Source organism: Narcine bancroftii, chromosome 2, assembly GCF_036971445.1.
Source record: "Narcine bancroftii isolate sNarBan1 chromosome 2, sNarBan1.hap1, whole genome shotgun sequence".
Taxonomy (NCBI): Eukaryota; Metazoa; Chordata; class Chondrichthyes; order Torpediniformes; family Narcinidae; genus Narcine; species Narcine bancroftii.
The window spans coordinates 74,199,372-74,214,247 of NC_091470.1; the positions used below are offsets into that span (position 1 = coordinate 74,199,372).

The 14,876-nt window shown below is 46.9% G+C and overlaps 1 protein-coding gene across 1 annotated transcript in view; it reads left to right on the forward strand.

Annotated features, from left to right (window-relative positions):
- Positions 1 to 420: 420 nt before the first annotated feature.
- The window catches only part of LOC138753744 (C-type lectin domain family 18 member A-like), a 60,157-nt gene continuing 45,701 nt past the window's right edge, over positions 421 to 14,876 (forward strand). The window contains exons 1-2 of the mRNA XM_069917104.1: positions 421 to 857; positions 1,205 to 1,296. Of these exons, the coding sequence (XP_069773205.1) occupies positions 572 to 857; positions 1,205 to 1,296 (378 nt within the window). The 5' untranslated portion in view covers positions 421 to 571. The remainder of the gene's footprint in view (positions 858 to 1,204; positions 1,297 to 14,876) is intronic.

Sequence of the window (14,876 nt, forward strand, 5' to 3'; positions counted from 1 at the left end):
GGGTGGGGGGGGTGAAGGTGGGGGGGGTGAAGGTGGGGGGGGTGAAGGTGGGGGGGGTGAAGGTGGGGGGGGGGAGTGGGGGGGGGGAGTGGGGGGGGGGAGTGGGGGGGGGTAGGGGGGGTGGGGGGGTGGGGGGGGGAATGGGGGGGTGGAGGGGGTGGGGGGGGGAGTGGGGGGGTGGAGGGGGTGGTGGAGGGGGTGGTGGAGGGGGTGGTGGAGGGGGGTGCGGGGTGTGCAGGCCGGTAATCCCCGGCGTGAGATGACTTCACCTGACGCCGGCGTTGAGATTTTGCTTTCACACTTGCCACTTTAAAGGCGGATTGGCGTTCGATTCCTGGGCTCACTGGCATGTGTGAAAGGGCTCCAACACTAACCAATGTCTAACCGCATCATAGCAAGATGAGTGATGAACGAGCTTGCAATTGATACACTGTCTATACCGTGGAGGCGGTTAGTACATGAAGTAATATGTAGCTCCTCCGGTTCGTTACTGCCACCGTCTACTCTTAATCAGTTCATTCCTAGTGCAAAGACCTTCCTCCCCAATTTACGTGCTCTCCGTTGGAGATGGATGGCAATTATTTCATGTTGGAATGTACTGCCTGATCGAGTCGCCGCTTGGGTGCAAGTCCTTGCACCGACTGTGTGGTTGGCGGTGCGCGTCGCGGCCAGGGGTTGTGGTGACGGGGCACGACTCATTCAGCGGGCTGGCTCCACACAGTCAGGAGCGCCCAGCTCGGATTTTTCTGTCCTGATCCCCACTCAGGCGCAGATGAAACGGCCGACGGTGTTACGGATCCTTCTCGCCAGCCTTTTGGCGGCGGCGGGTAAGGGCACTTTAGGCTGGGATCTGAAAGGTAAGATCAAACTCCTATTGCAGGTGGACTTGTTGAAAGATCTGCACCACTTCTTAATCACCTGGTTTCATTTCAAGCGAGTCCTTCTGGTTAATAACAAGGGTTTATTTCTCCCGCCTCCAACTTCGCCAGTTTGCAGACAGTTGTGTCCTGCTGGCGTTCACACCCCTCCTGAAAATTATGCAAAAACTGTATATAACCAGGCGTGTTGGGCTCTTGAAAGAAATCATTTAAAGCGAATGAGTAGCGCGTCTAATCAGGGCAAAGTTGGACCTTCCGTCACCATAGAGCTTTCCAACCATGTCTAATACTTTCACGTTTAGACACTTCACTCTTTCCCGTTTCAGAGTTGTCCCCCAAGGAGCGTTTTGCCGTCCTGACCCACCACAATCGTCTCAGGAGCAAAGTGCAGCCTCCTGCAGCCAACATGCAGAAACTGGTGAGTCGTGGGGCTGGAGCAGTGGGTGCCGTTCTGCGCTGGCTCGAATCGCAGGCAGTCCACCTGCTGCTTGGATCAGCCGTGGGCGGGAGCTGGAACTGAGTGGGAACTCCGCTGATCAGAAGCTGCCCACTGGTCCGGAGTGGTAGAGCGAGGAGGACTGGGGGTACACTGTGGATCAGCACAGAGGGTGTAACAAAGGGCAGTGGGGTGTTGGGAGGACAGGGAGGGGTAGGGAGGGTGAAACAGGATAGTGAGGGGGTAGGGAGAGTGTGGAGGATAGTGAGGGGGTAGAGAGGGTGTAACAGGGCAGTGAATGGTAGGGAGGGTGCACCGGAGGGCAGTGAGGGGGGGGTAGGGAGGGTGCAATGGAGGACTGTGATGGGGGAGGGAGGGTGCAACGGAGGGCAGTGAGGGAGTAGGGAGGGTGTAATGAAGGGCAGTGGGTGGTAGGGAGGGTGCAATGGAGGGTAGGGAGGGTGTAATGGAGGGCAGTGGGCAGGAATGAAGGTGTAACAGGGCAGTGGGCAGGCAGTCAGGAGGGTGTAATTCAGGGCATTGGGAAGGAGGGTGTAACAGCAATGGGTGGGAGGTAGGGACAGTGTAACGGAGGGTAGAGGGTGGGAGGTAGGGTGTCATGGTGGACAGTGGGTGAGGGGGTGTATCAGGGTAGTGGGAGGGTGCAATAGGGCAGTGGATGGGAGATGTGGTGGGTGTAATGGAATATGCTACAAATGCAGGAGGTTTGTTTCTCCCCCACCCGCCCTCCCAAATGCTGCAATAGAGTAAGGTTCCTTGAAAGATCCCACTGAAAGCATGTTAAATTATGCAAAAAGTAAAAGAAGCTGCAAGTACTGTAAAACTGAAATTAAAACCAAAATAATACTGGAAATACAAGGCAGGACAGGGAGGATTTATGGAAAGGGAGCAGCGTTCATGTTGATGTCCTAGACTCTAGAGCACACATGTCAAACTCTGGCCCGTGGGCCAAATTTGGCCCGCGATATAATTATATTTGGCCTGCAAGATCATATTAAATATATATTAGAGTTGGCCCGCTGGCCGCCGCGCCAGTATAGCGCATGCACACTGAAGGTGAAAATGAAGACGCCGGAGGTGTGGAGGGATCTCAGAGTCTCGAATCCCGGGGATCGGAGCGCCGCACTCAGCCCGCCCGGCTCCCGGACACACAGATGCGGCTGGAGTTGGGGACCATCCTCGCTGGGTCTGCGCTTCAGCGGTGACGCCGGACTAAACGTCTCGTTGGCGATGCCTTCCCCCTCGCTCCGTGCGCGGCGGACCTTTCCTCCCGCTCCTTTTGTTGGAGACGAGCCCGGCGCCGTGAGATCGCAGTTTAATCCCTCTCCAACCATGGGAGGGGTGTGGGAGCAACGCGCTCTTCTCAGCCAATTCCTCCACCGCCCCGGACGCCGGCGTTTCAACGGGGGGTTCGGGTGCCTTCGTCAGGCGACTGACCTGTTGATCCAAGACAAGGGGAGAACGTACAAACTCCACATAGACAGCACCTGAACTCGGGTGAACGTGGAGCTGCGACCCCACATTTCACATCAGGACTGTGTGTAAGATTGGGAACAGTGAGACGGAAGCTTATTTTGTTCCTGTGATTTAAGCCTTTCTTGGGGTGGTGGGGGGGGGTCCTTCTCTGACCACTTGCCTAACAATTAACCTAATCAGATGTGGAGTTACCACAATACAACAGTTCTCAACCTTTTTCTTTCCACTCACGTCCCTGTGCCATTGGTGCTCTGTGATTAGTAAGGGATTGCTTAAGGAGGTCTGAAAGAAAAAGTTTGAAGACCACTGCTTTAATCATCCCTCATTGACTCGTCATGTGCACGGTTTCAGACGCTAAAGGAAATGGGCCAATGACAATGAAAGAGTTTATCCAAAACTATTATTAAACATTTCTTTTAATAAGAAAAAGTTTAACATTACATATGTTGAAAGAAGAGAAAACATGCAGATGTTGTTGAAAATTTTCAATAAATATTTAGTTCGGCCCTCGACTTAGTCCAAGTTTTTAATTTTGGCCCTCCGTGAATTTGAGTTTGACACCCCTGCTCTAGAACCTTCGTTAGAATGATAAGGGAGGAATGTTAAAGTTTTGGAGAGAGTGTGTGGGAGGATATCATTTTAGAATTGGCAAGGACAGAGTTCACAAATATTATTTGGAAGCAGTTACTGACACTCCATGAAAGCTGTGAACTGGTGCAGACAAATGTTCAATATTGGATAATGTAATAGTGTGGGGGGTAGGGGGGAAGAATTGAAGAAGAGACAAATGCTGCAGTAGCTTCACAAGATATTTGTCTGAGAACTGACTGATCAGTGGGGGCTTGGATGAGGGAGAACGTGGTCCTGCTGCGCTCTGGGACATCTGGGTTTGGTTACAGATGGAATCATTTCCTACATTGTGGATGTCTCCCCTTTCTGAATCAATGCACCTGGGGTGAGGGAGAGAGAGAGAGAGAGAGATAGCGAGGGAGTACTCTCGTATATCAAGTGGGTGGTGGAGGACCAGATGTTAGTGAAGTCCAGACTCTGATCAGAGGAGACCTACTTAAATTAATCCCTGGAATAATGCTTTTCTGAAGCTCTTTATCTGACTGTGAAATTTGATATAATGTGCCATTAATGGAAAGATCATTGATGTGTTTGGTCTGTATTGCATTGACTGCTGGAGGCTATCGTCACTGTATGACCGATTTCCCGGCAGTCCGGGAGGATGCTGCATCGGTATTCACTGTCAAAATAATGAAAATGCAACAGCTTTCATTGCTCTGTGAATTGCACGTGACAAGACTGGGTGTTGTATTGTTAGCATCTCGATTACAAAAAGCAATCCAGGACTGACGAGAGATTATTGTCATACGCTTAAGTGCAATGTACAGTTGCACCAAAATTCCTACTCGCTGCAGCTGTACAGGTATGCAAGATATACCAGCCATAATAGTATAAACTAAAAGTAAAAGCACGTAGAGATGCTGGAGGAACTCAGCCGGTCTCGCACCATCCATAGGAGGTAAAGACACATTGCTGGTGTTTTGGTCCTGAGCTCTTCTTCAAGCTATAAGCAAAGGGAAGAGAGAGAGAGAGAGAGAGAGAGAGAGAGAGAGCACTGAGGGAAAGGAGAAAGGGGGGATTTAACAGAAACAGGAGAAATTGATGTTAATGTCATCTGGTTAAAGGGTGCCCAGGCAGAAAATGAGGTGGTTGTTCCTCCAGTTTGCAGGTGGTCTCAGTCTGGCAGTGGATGAAACCGTGGACAGACATGTTGGCAAGGGATTGGGGCGGGGAATTTGAAATGGGTGGCCACTGGGAGACCTAAGTAGTGGACATAGCTGTGGTGCTCAATGAAGCGATCTCCCAGTCTGTGGTGTAGAGCAGACCAGAGCGGGGGCACCCTATGCAGTAGATGACCCCGGCAGATTCTCATGTGAAGTGTGGCTTCATCTTGAAGGACTGTTTGAGGCTCCGAATGGTGGTGAGGGAGGAGGGATGGACGCTAGTGGAGCATCTCTTGCGGTCACATGGTGTAGGTGCCAAAGGGACGATTTGTGAGGAGGGAGGAGTGGATGGAGAGGTCCGTGTGGAAAGTGAAGAGGGGAATGTGTGTCTGGTGGTGGGATCACTTAGTAGGTGGCAGACTTAAATTACCACAACATGGTTTGAGATGAATAATTAACAGCTGTTTCCTTCTGCTTTTAATTGTGGATTTTTTTTTTGTTACTTCCTCAGCTCTGTTAATTTAATCATTCTTTTCCCTTTACCTACCTGGATATTAAATCTGTTTTTCTCACTCTTACTGCTTTAAACCTTGTCCTGGTATGTCCTTAATCCTTCATTATGATTGGCTGTTCAGCCTGGAGATGCTCAGCTCAAGTGTCTGTTTCTTGAGAAGCAGGATCAGGGGTTAAGCTACCTGTCTCACAGCTCAGCTCTCTTCTCAGGAAGAGGCCTTAAAGGGTCTCACTGTATCTCTTCTCAATGGCAAACTACTTTGCAAAGACTCTTGGAGGTTAACTGGGTGTGGTCCTGTTGGACATATGCCATTCAGTTATTGGTTACAATAAATTCTGGACCATTGCCTGTGATTTTTCTGCCTTCTGGAATTAAATGAAATGGGATCCTGTCCCAGTTTCAGCATGTTAGGAAGTGGGACAGGTCCTGCCTGATGCTATCAGAAGAGAGCAGGAATATCACTAACATGGGGTTTTACTGGGTAATAATCTCATCTGCAATGACCCTGACTTGCAATGTCAGGCCTGGCTAAATTTAGACCATTATTTTCTGAAGAAGATTTGCAATATTTTGTGCAAGCAAAAAAGAACTTACTGGTGCATGACTTGATGTGTTTCATCACTGGGGTTTAGGGCAGGTAGTGATTTGCTTAGAATTACGATGAGTTTAGACAGATTGCCATTTTCTTCCAAATATGATAACAAGAAACATCTCTTAAGAGTTTTTCAGTAATTAAGTTATTTTTTTTCGCTCATCTGACTAATCCAGTTCTAAATTCTTGAAGTATTTCAAGTATTCATCACTCTCCATCTTCCTAGTTTCTGAATCACTCCGAAAATCTGTTGACCTGTTTCAAATCTATTTAAAATTCACACTATTTCTGCTTCAGTGTTAAAAAGAAATTCTGCAAATGCTGGGGTTCAGTGCAATACACAGAAGTTGCTGGATAAACTCAGCAGGTCACGCAGCATTCATAGGAAGTAAAAGGCAATCCACGTTTTGGGTCAGGGCCCTTCAACAGGAATGCCTGAAGAAGGGCTCAGGTACAAAACGTTGTTTGCCTTTTAATTTTTACGGATGTTATGTAACCTGCTGAGTTTCTCCAGTGCGTTGGTGTATTGCCCTACTGCTTCAGGTCAGCAGGAGGATGTGTATTCCCTATTCAACCAGGAAGTGTGGCTACTTGGGCCTCTCGTATCTGGTCTCCCAGTGGCTCTCTGAGAAGTGTTCTGACCAGGTTATGGTTCATGTACTGTATCCCTAAGTTTGTTTCAGCCTGATGGCTAATGGACAGTTTTCTCCATGTTCACTTAACCACTGACCTGATCAGGTCAGCTACAGTTGCATGGTGCTATTTGTCTTCTAAGTACCAAAGTTTGAGGATACGGTTCAAGCTGAGATGCTCAGTGAGGGAGTGGTGATCTCTAAGGATCAGAGGTTGAATTGTGACCCCTCTCTGTTTACATGTGATGAGTGTTTCCACCTCTCCTGCCATTCCAAGCAATGAGTTCAGACACTTGTCACACACTTTTCTCCCCTCCATCCTTCCACCATTTGCTAGGAATCTATCACTCCTGGTTCCCGATCCTTCTAGAGGAGACCTGGAATACACTGCCAGAGAGAATGGTGGAAGCGGAGGACAATCACTCCTTTCAGGAGAATTTTGATCCATGTCTTGATGCTTCGCCAAAGGCAAGCAAGTGGTCATGATCCAGTTGTTTACTTTGCCACTTGTAAGTGATTAAATGCTGTGTTTTCTGTCATTACCACAGTGATTGAGGTGTGTATAATCATGGAGGGCCCAGTTAAAATAAACAGGAAGATCTTGTAGAGTCGTCGGACAGGAGACAGACCATTCAGCCTGCCAATTCCATGCTGGCCAATGTCCACGCGTCCATATTAATCTTTGTCTGTAGCCTTCATATCTATTCAGGTGTTCATCTAGACACAATGCTGTCAGTGTCTCCGCTTCCACCACTCTCTCTGGCAGTGTATTCCAGGTCTCCTCTAGAAGGATCGGGAACCAGGAGTGATAGATTCCTAGCAAGTGGTGGAAGGATGGAGGGGAGAAAAGTGTGTGACAAGTGTCTGAACTCATTGCTGGAATGGCAGGAGAGGCAGAAACACTCATCACATGTAGACAGGCACTTGCATGTCTGCTTGAAGAGCCATGGCCCGCAGGACCCAGTGGGTGGAGGTGGGATTTGGTTGGGTGGTCGTTTGGCGAGCATAGACACAATGGACTAAATGGTCTTCTGTGTATACCATATGACTACTTTTAGAAAGTACTTCAAAGCATGGGGATATCTAAAAAACATAAATACCCTATAGCTCATTCATGGTCAATTTTAGTTTAATTCTTCTTTCCAACTCAAAACCTGCCCACTCTCCTCCAGATGCCATCCAAAAAAGTAAGAAAAATGAGCCAGGAGTCCTATCGGTCCCTCAAACCTGTCCCACCATTCACTATGCTCCTGCTGCTCTGCCCTTGGCCTCGTCTCCTCTTCTGACCTGTTTGACCATCGCCCTCAGTTTCCCCGATAGCTTAGTAGGCGAAAGCTCCCCGATGAAAGCACAATTTAAAATACAAGAATGGATTTGACCTGAAACAGTTGGAGAGAGATTGAAGATGGAGTAGCAGGATGTAAGACGACATTCTTTCGATTATTCAAGGATATCTTTGAGCTTGATTGCCTTCCCAGAGCTGTGTTTTAGAGAGAGAAAAAAGGGAATTGCCATGGTTACCAGCATTCTAACCCAACTCGACAACAGCGACGTGAACCTCTGGCTATGGCCTGTACCGTGTCTTGGAGCAGGTCTGTATGAGAATAGTACCCGTTAATTAATTGGCCTACTATTTGACAATATAATCACTAAGAATATTCCACAAATAACTCGATGCATTTTGCATCAGATTCCTTTACTCACTGTTTCGACAATCAAGCAAATGATTCACTGACTTTAAACTGACAAACTCCCAAAATAAAGTTATTTTTCTGAAGAATGATCAAAGACCGACTTTGTGTGGTCTAGGATGTCTGCCGACTGTGGGTGAGGGGGTTCGGTGGTGGGATGGGAGTGCTGGAGCACTAATCCCTCAGATCTGTCACTCTCTACCGAGGTGTGGAGATTTCAGCCCAGTTCCCACAAAGATAGATTTTCAGCGGCTGGCTTGGTGAAACTCACTCAATAATAAACCACATTAAAGGCAGGAAATTTACAGGTTGGCATCTTTGACCATGTGTCTCCTCCCTATTGCTGGAACTGCTGGTTATTGCAGGGAGTAAAATATTCCCCAAGCCACTTCATTGGGGCAATATTAAACCTCTGGTCACTACTGTGGCATGAGCAGCTGCCTCACATCTCTGGCGACTTGGATTTGATGCTAACTTCAGCCATTGCCTGTGTGGAGTTTGCATGTTCTTCTTCTGACCGCATGGATTTTAACCCCCATCCCCCCGCCCCCATTCTCTATTTCCTCCCACATCTCAAAAAAAAAAGGTGAGGGATTTAGTAACCTCTTTAAATTGCACCTTTTCGGTGTAAAAGGTAAAACGGGGAGGTTGGTGAGCATATAAGAAGGAATAGGTTGCAGGGGATTTGTGGGGCATGGAGAAGGGGATGACTGAGAGCCAGCAGCGACCCATTGGGCTGAATGGACTTCTACTCTAATAAGAAGGGAGATTTTAAGCAGCATCCGATGAGTGTGAACGAGGTGGTGAGAGGGAATTCCAGAGCTAAGGACCTTGGAGCTGAAGACAGTATTGCTGTAATTGCCGTAGATTGAAGTCGTCCATCTGTTCAGGACCAGCTGTGAATCCTGTATTTTTGTCATAACTGGCTCCAGAGATTGTTACTGTTTATTTTCCCTCAAATGCTCTTCCTTATCCCAAATTTGCAGCCATTTCCAAGGACGGGCAAGGATCTCCACCTGGAACCCATCACCACTGTGCCTAACAACACCACATGTCGGAGGGCTGAAATCAGTTTCTCCTTTCATCGGCCTGTGACAGTCACCACACATCTCCAGTGATTTTGATTCCATCTTAATCCTAGGTGCTGTCTTTCTGGAGTTTGCACGAGTGATGCACTGCAGCAGCAGTAAGCAGACACAAACTTGAAGACTGTACAACAGGCTTTATTTGACTAAAAGTCTCTGCTACAGTAGTGACTGTGATGGTGGCTCCCAAGTAATTGGCTTGGGAGAGGCTGGCTTAGGACTATATTCCAATCGGGTGATTGACAGCCGGCCAGGTGGAGTTAGCCCCCTAGGGATCTATTCAGGTTGGCTGATTGACAGCCGGCCAGGTGTAGTCTGTCCTCCGGTGGTCTTCTTGCAGGTACAGAGATCGCCCCCTGCAGTAGGCTAGTGGTGTATCACCACATTACGTTCTCTCTGTGACCTGGTGGGTTTTTCCTCGATAGTCTAACTTCCTCCCAAGGACATGCTGGTTGGTTTATTGGCCACTGTATGTTCCCCCTCACTGACTAAAGAGCAAAAAAAAAGTATAGACTGTTATGGAGCTATAGGGTATTAGGAGTTAACCTTGATGGGCTAAATGGCCTACTTCTGGCCTGTGTTAAATAACTGTGTTATTCAACAATCTGGGTCAGACTTTAACAGCAACCTGGAGGGGGGTGTTTCCGTTCTTGCTGAAATGTCCTGGCTTCCTGAGACTTCAATAATCATCGGTGACCTTGGAGCATTCTCTGGTTCCGTGGGTGCTATCCTGCTTTGATGAGTGGGTCCCAGGCCCACTGCAGAGATTGGGAGCTGCACCATCAGCAGTGCTGCCCCTTAAGTGAGGCAGAAAACTGATGTTTTCCCAGCTGGGTGCTCGAAGTTCCACCAAGCTGTTCCAGCAAAGTGGTCAGTGTTTGGCCCTCAACCACAATCAGGCAAGTGGATTATCTGGTTACCCAGCCCAATTACTGTTCTGGAGATTTGCAATGTAAAGAAAATCATGTCATAGTATTTTTATTAACCCCCTTATTTCATTCCTGTGTTCACTTGCAGTAGTGACCATGAGTTTTGCCTTTAATGTGTGAAGAACTTTTGTCTTATCTGGAGGCTGTGTGACCATGCCTTCAGTTGAGTGCGTTGATTTAGCTTGGTATTGTCTCCAATGGCTCTCTTGCTCGGTACAGTCGAAGTCCAGAAATTCGGACTACCTAAGAATCTGGACTTTTTGAAAATTCTAAAACTTTTAAATTTAGCGGGCTTTTTCATGCATAAACTCCAAAGGCAAGCAAGCAGCCATACTTGTTGACTTTATTTTTCGTTAAAACTACTCATTTTGATAAATGAAGTTTGCTGTAATTGTTAATGAATAAACTACCTGTTCATCACTTCTTTATTCCTCCATAAATTTGAATTTTGAAAGTACTGCCAAAGAATCCGGAAAATCAAGACCGACCGAATCCCTGAGCAATCTGTATTTTCAGACTTCTGCTGTACATTGCTCCTGTTCTGTTATGTTACTGTTTGAAGTGCCTCACCCTGTCGAGTTTGCAAGGGCATCTGACCTCAAATCTTGTTTCAGACTTGCATTGTTTTACATTACCACTGCTAGGCTGGCAGGAAGGGGAGGGCAGTCGTGTCAGGCACTGACTTGGGAGACGTTGGAAGCTCCAGCCACATTGGGTTTTTGTAGGATGTCCCAGAAAACCTGTACCAGGGAAAGGCCAAACTGACAGGGCTGGCATAATGATGACTAGGGACAGGAAAAGACCATTCACCCCTCTGGACCTGCTCCACCATTAAGATTGCTCCCCTTCATTCCAGATCCTGTGACAGGCACCCATCATCAGAGATATAGAGAGAGGGTGTATTTCTGGAGGCCCAGCCTGTGGAGTCACTGTCTCTCAAGTCTGCTGACCCAGGTGCACTGCTGATCTCTGATGCTGTGTTGAGTCCCTTTGACCTCATTGACTTCTCCTGGGCACTCTGGTTTTAATGGTTTTTTTTAACATATTTAACTTAAAGCTGCAGTGCAAGTCTGTCCAATTATAATCATGTAACCAATTATCCAACCAACCCATATGTGTTTGGAACGTGGAAGAAAACTGGAGCAAATCCAGCTCACCCACAATGCAAAGATGTGCAGGTTCGGAAGTTAATGTGAATGGCTGCCCGAGTATAGGCAGCTAATGGAATCATGGGGGGGGGGGGGGGGGGTGTGAATAGGTGCTTGATGATCAGCACAGACTCGGTGGTCAAAAGACATGTTGCCTTTCAATATTTGTGTAGCAAAGTTGGTCTTAACTCATTTATGCGCTAGGATAATAGTTTTGTCAATAAGCTATGAACAGATTCACTTCCCTGATGGATTCTGCGAGTCCATTTTGATTTTGACCACAATTTGCATTTTATTTCTGTTTCTCGATCCCATTTCCTGTATTGTCAGCTTTAACAAAATTGGTTTTCCAGTATGCTGTGTTTGGATTGGGAGGTTTGTGTTCTTGGCTTCCCTCACCTCCAGTTGTTCAATACGGGAGATAGTTGCGTGGGCGGTAATGAGCTGCTGACTCTGTGTTTCTTTGAAAGGTTTGGACACACCCCCCCACCCCACCCCCAACCCCATTACTACAATCCAGTTCTTCCGGAAAGCTTTCAAAGTCAGCTCTTTAGGTTCCTTGTACCATTGGCCCCACCTTTTGCTTTCATGTCATTTTTCTCATCTGGCCATCTCTCCCATGGTGCTCCTTGAGGCATCTTACTATATTTAAAGGCCATCATTTTGACAAGGGCCTGTTGTAAGAAGCAGATGGTTAGTTCATGGGAGGAGAATGAAAGCGCTGGAAAGCTGGTGTAGAATTGTGTGTGATCTCCAAAGCACTGGAAGGACATCCTGAGGAGAAAGGTATTACAAGCGTGGTTGAAGGACCACAGAGTGTTGAAGGACCACTTGTGTGTTTCCTTTTATTTGTTCTGTGCAAAGACTAGAGGAGAGACAGGGTGAAAATATTGCAGAGAGTTGATTTGCTCTGGGGAAAGATGGGCTCGGGTGAGCTGTGGTTACCTTTTCCGAATAGAGGGAGCTGAAGGCACATTGAAGGTGAGAGAGCTGGGGATAGGATGTGTTTCCCCTCACGAAGGGATCGAAGATCTTCCGTATGGCTCGGGCAGAGTGGCAAGTTAATGGAGTTGGGTCCCTGAAATTTGATGGTCCGTTAATATCCTGGTCATTGAAGGTTTCTTCACAATCCATTCATTGCGGGGCACACAGTTCAATCTCAGTCAGCAATAATTATGCGGGTTTTGGTTTCAGCCAGAAGGCATTGATTTTTAAAGTAATTGGTGAGGAATTTTCGATAGGATGATAAAAATTGTCTATAAGATTCAGGAATGTGGTGTTTGAAAGGGAGCTGGAGGCAAAAAACTCTCTGATTTAAATAGTGTCTGTTTGAGCACTTGTGTGTGCTGTTGATGGAGCAGGAGAGTGGGGTTAATCTTATCTCTAATGGCCTCCCTCTCTGAAGTTACTGTCCTGGCGTATGTGAACACACAAGTTCAGATCATATAGCAGCCTGCATCCCAAGTTTGAGACAAGTCGCTAAGTGCCTGGGTGCTCCCATCAGCTGTCCCTGTCACTGTAACTTTGTGCTTATAATATCTCTCCACGATATTGTATCCATAATTCTGGCAGTCAACATGGAGAATGTTCCCCGGAAATACTTTTGGTACCACCGGAGTCTGCTCTACTCGGAATCTTGTTTCCACTGGTTGATTGATAGATGTTTACCAGGAAGGTCTAGAGGTGGTTTTATTTAGGCTGGCTGGTTTAATCCGTGAGCAATGCGTGCAATTCCCTGGCATGTTTGTTATTTTCACGGCCTGATGCGTTCTACTTAATGCAGCTTAAGCCATGGCTTTCACCCATGTATTTATAACTTGAAAGCAGGGCCTCACCATCGGCCCTCATTCCAGCTGTTGCCTGCCTTCATGTCAGTAGGATGTGAGCACGAGGTATCAAGAATTAGGGTTGCTAAAATATTTAGATCTGTAGAAACTTGGATTGTGGTGGCCCTCGGAGGGAAGAAGTCAGAATTGCGTGGTGGCTCTTGGAGGAAAGAGGCCAGAACCATGTGGTGGCCCTCGGAGGGAAGAGGTCAGAATAATCGTCAGTGCCTCTGTGAGGCAGTGGACTCCTGGCATTGCTACCCTGGTAAACAATGAACATCTATCTTCAAACTGTTGTCTGTGGAAGCTCCCCCCATCCCCAACCTTTTTCTCATAGGGCAGCTCTTTGGAATGTTGCAAGTTGTCTCCATCAGGGAACTCACTCCACTGTAATTCCAAAGAATCAATCCTGCTCTCATGATGGGCTTGCAGTTGGGAGGTCCTGCCTGTGATCTGACTATGTCTTTCAACTTCCCTTTGTGGAACATAGAAAAGCACGGGCCCTTTGACCCACATTGTCAATGCTGACCATAATGCCAAATTAAAACAATCAATCTGTCTGAAAAAGGACCATATCCCTTTATCTCCTGCCTTATTTGCATCTGTTTAAATCCTTTGACATGTCGCTATTCCACCACCTCCTCTGGAAGTAGGTTTTGGGCACCTACCACTGTGTATTTAAAATAAAACACACAAACTTGCTTGGTAAAACTCCTTTAAACTTTTCCCCTCGCAGTAAATCTGTTCCCTCTCATATTTGCCACTTCCACTATTGGAAAAGACTCCGATTATTTTCTCTATCTCTGCCTCTCATAATTTCTCTACTTTTATCAGTTGCCCCACAGGATCTGATGCTCTTGGGAAAACCATCCAGGTTTCTCCAACCTCTCGAAGTAACTAATGCTGTCTAATCCAGGCCACGTCCTGGGTGAAGCTCTCCTGCACCCTATCCCGAGAGCATTAGGACGTAGGAGATAGAAGCAGGAAATGGCCATCTGGAAATGGCACCTGCTCTGCCCTTCAGTAAGATCATGGCTGATCAGATCATGGATTCTGCGCCATTTAGTTGACTGTTCTCCAATTTATCAAAAATCTATCTGTCCTGAGTACATTTAAAGAGTCAGCCTCTACTGCAGTGAATTCCATAGATTCACAGGTCTCTGGGAGAAGCAATTTCTCCTGATCTCTGTATTAAATCTATTCCCCTGAATCTTCTGGCTTATCTGCTAGTGGAAGCAACCTCCCTGCTTCTGCCTTATCTATTTGTTTCATTATTTTGTATGCCTCTATAAATCCCCACTCATCCTTCTAGACTGCATATGGTTGGATAGACTAGGCTTGTATTCTCTGGAATTAGAATCTTATAGAAACATATAAAATTTTTAAGGGTTTAAGACAGACTAGACACAGGTAGGTTGTTTCCAATGCTGGGAAAAAACAGAACCGGGGTCACAGTTTAAGGATAAGGGGGAAGTTTTTTAGGACTGAGATGAGGAAAAATGTCTTCTCTGAGGGTGGTGGATCTGTGGAATTCTTTGCCACAGGAAGTAGTTGAAGCTGGTTCCTTGTCAATATTTAAGAGTAGGTTAGATTTGGCCCTTGTGGCTAAGGAGATCAAGGGGTATGGGGAGAAGGCAGGAACCGGGTACTGATCAGGCATGATCATATTGAATGGCAGTGTAGGCTTGAAGGGCCAAATGGCCTACTCCTGCACCTATTTTTTCTATGTTTAACCATAGTCCTAAGCTACTTGGTCTCCTTATGACAACTGCTTCATTTCTGGAATCAACCTGGTGAACCTCCTGCAAAACCAAATACCCTTTCTCAGGCGAAACACTATCAATTACTCCAAAATACTGGAGTTGCTGGACAACGAGCTTTCATTACCATAAAACTGGACACATGCCTTTGTTCT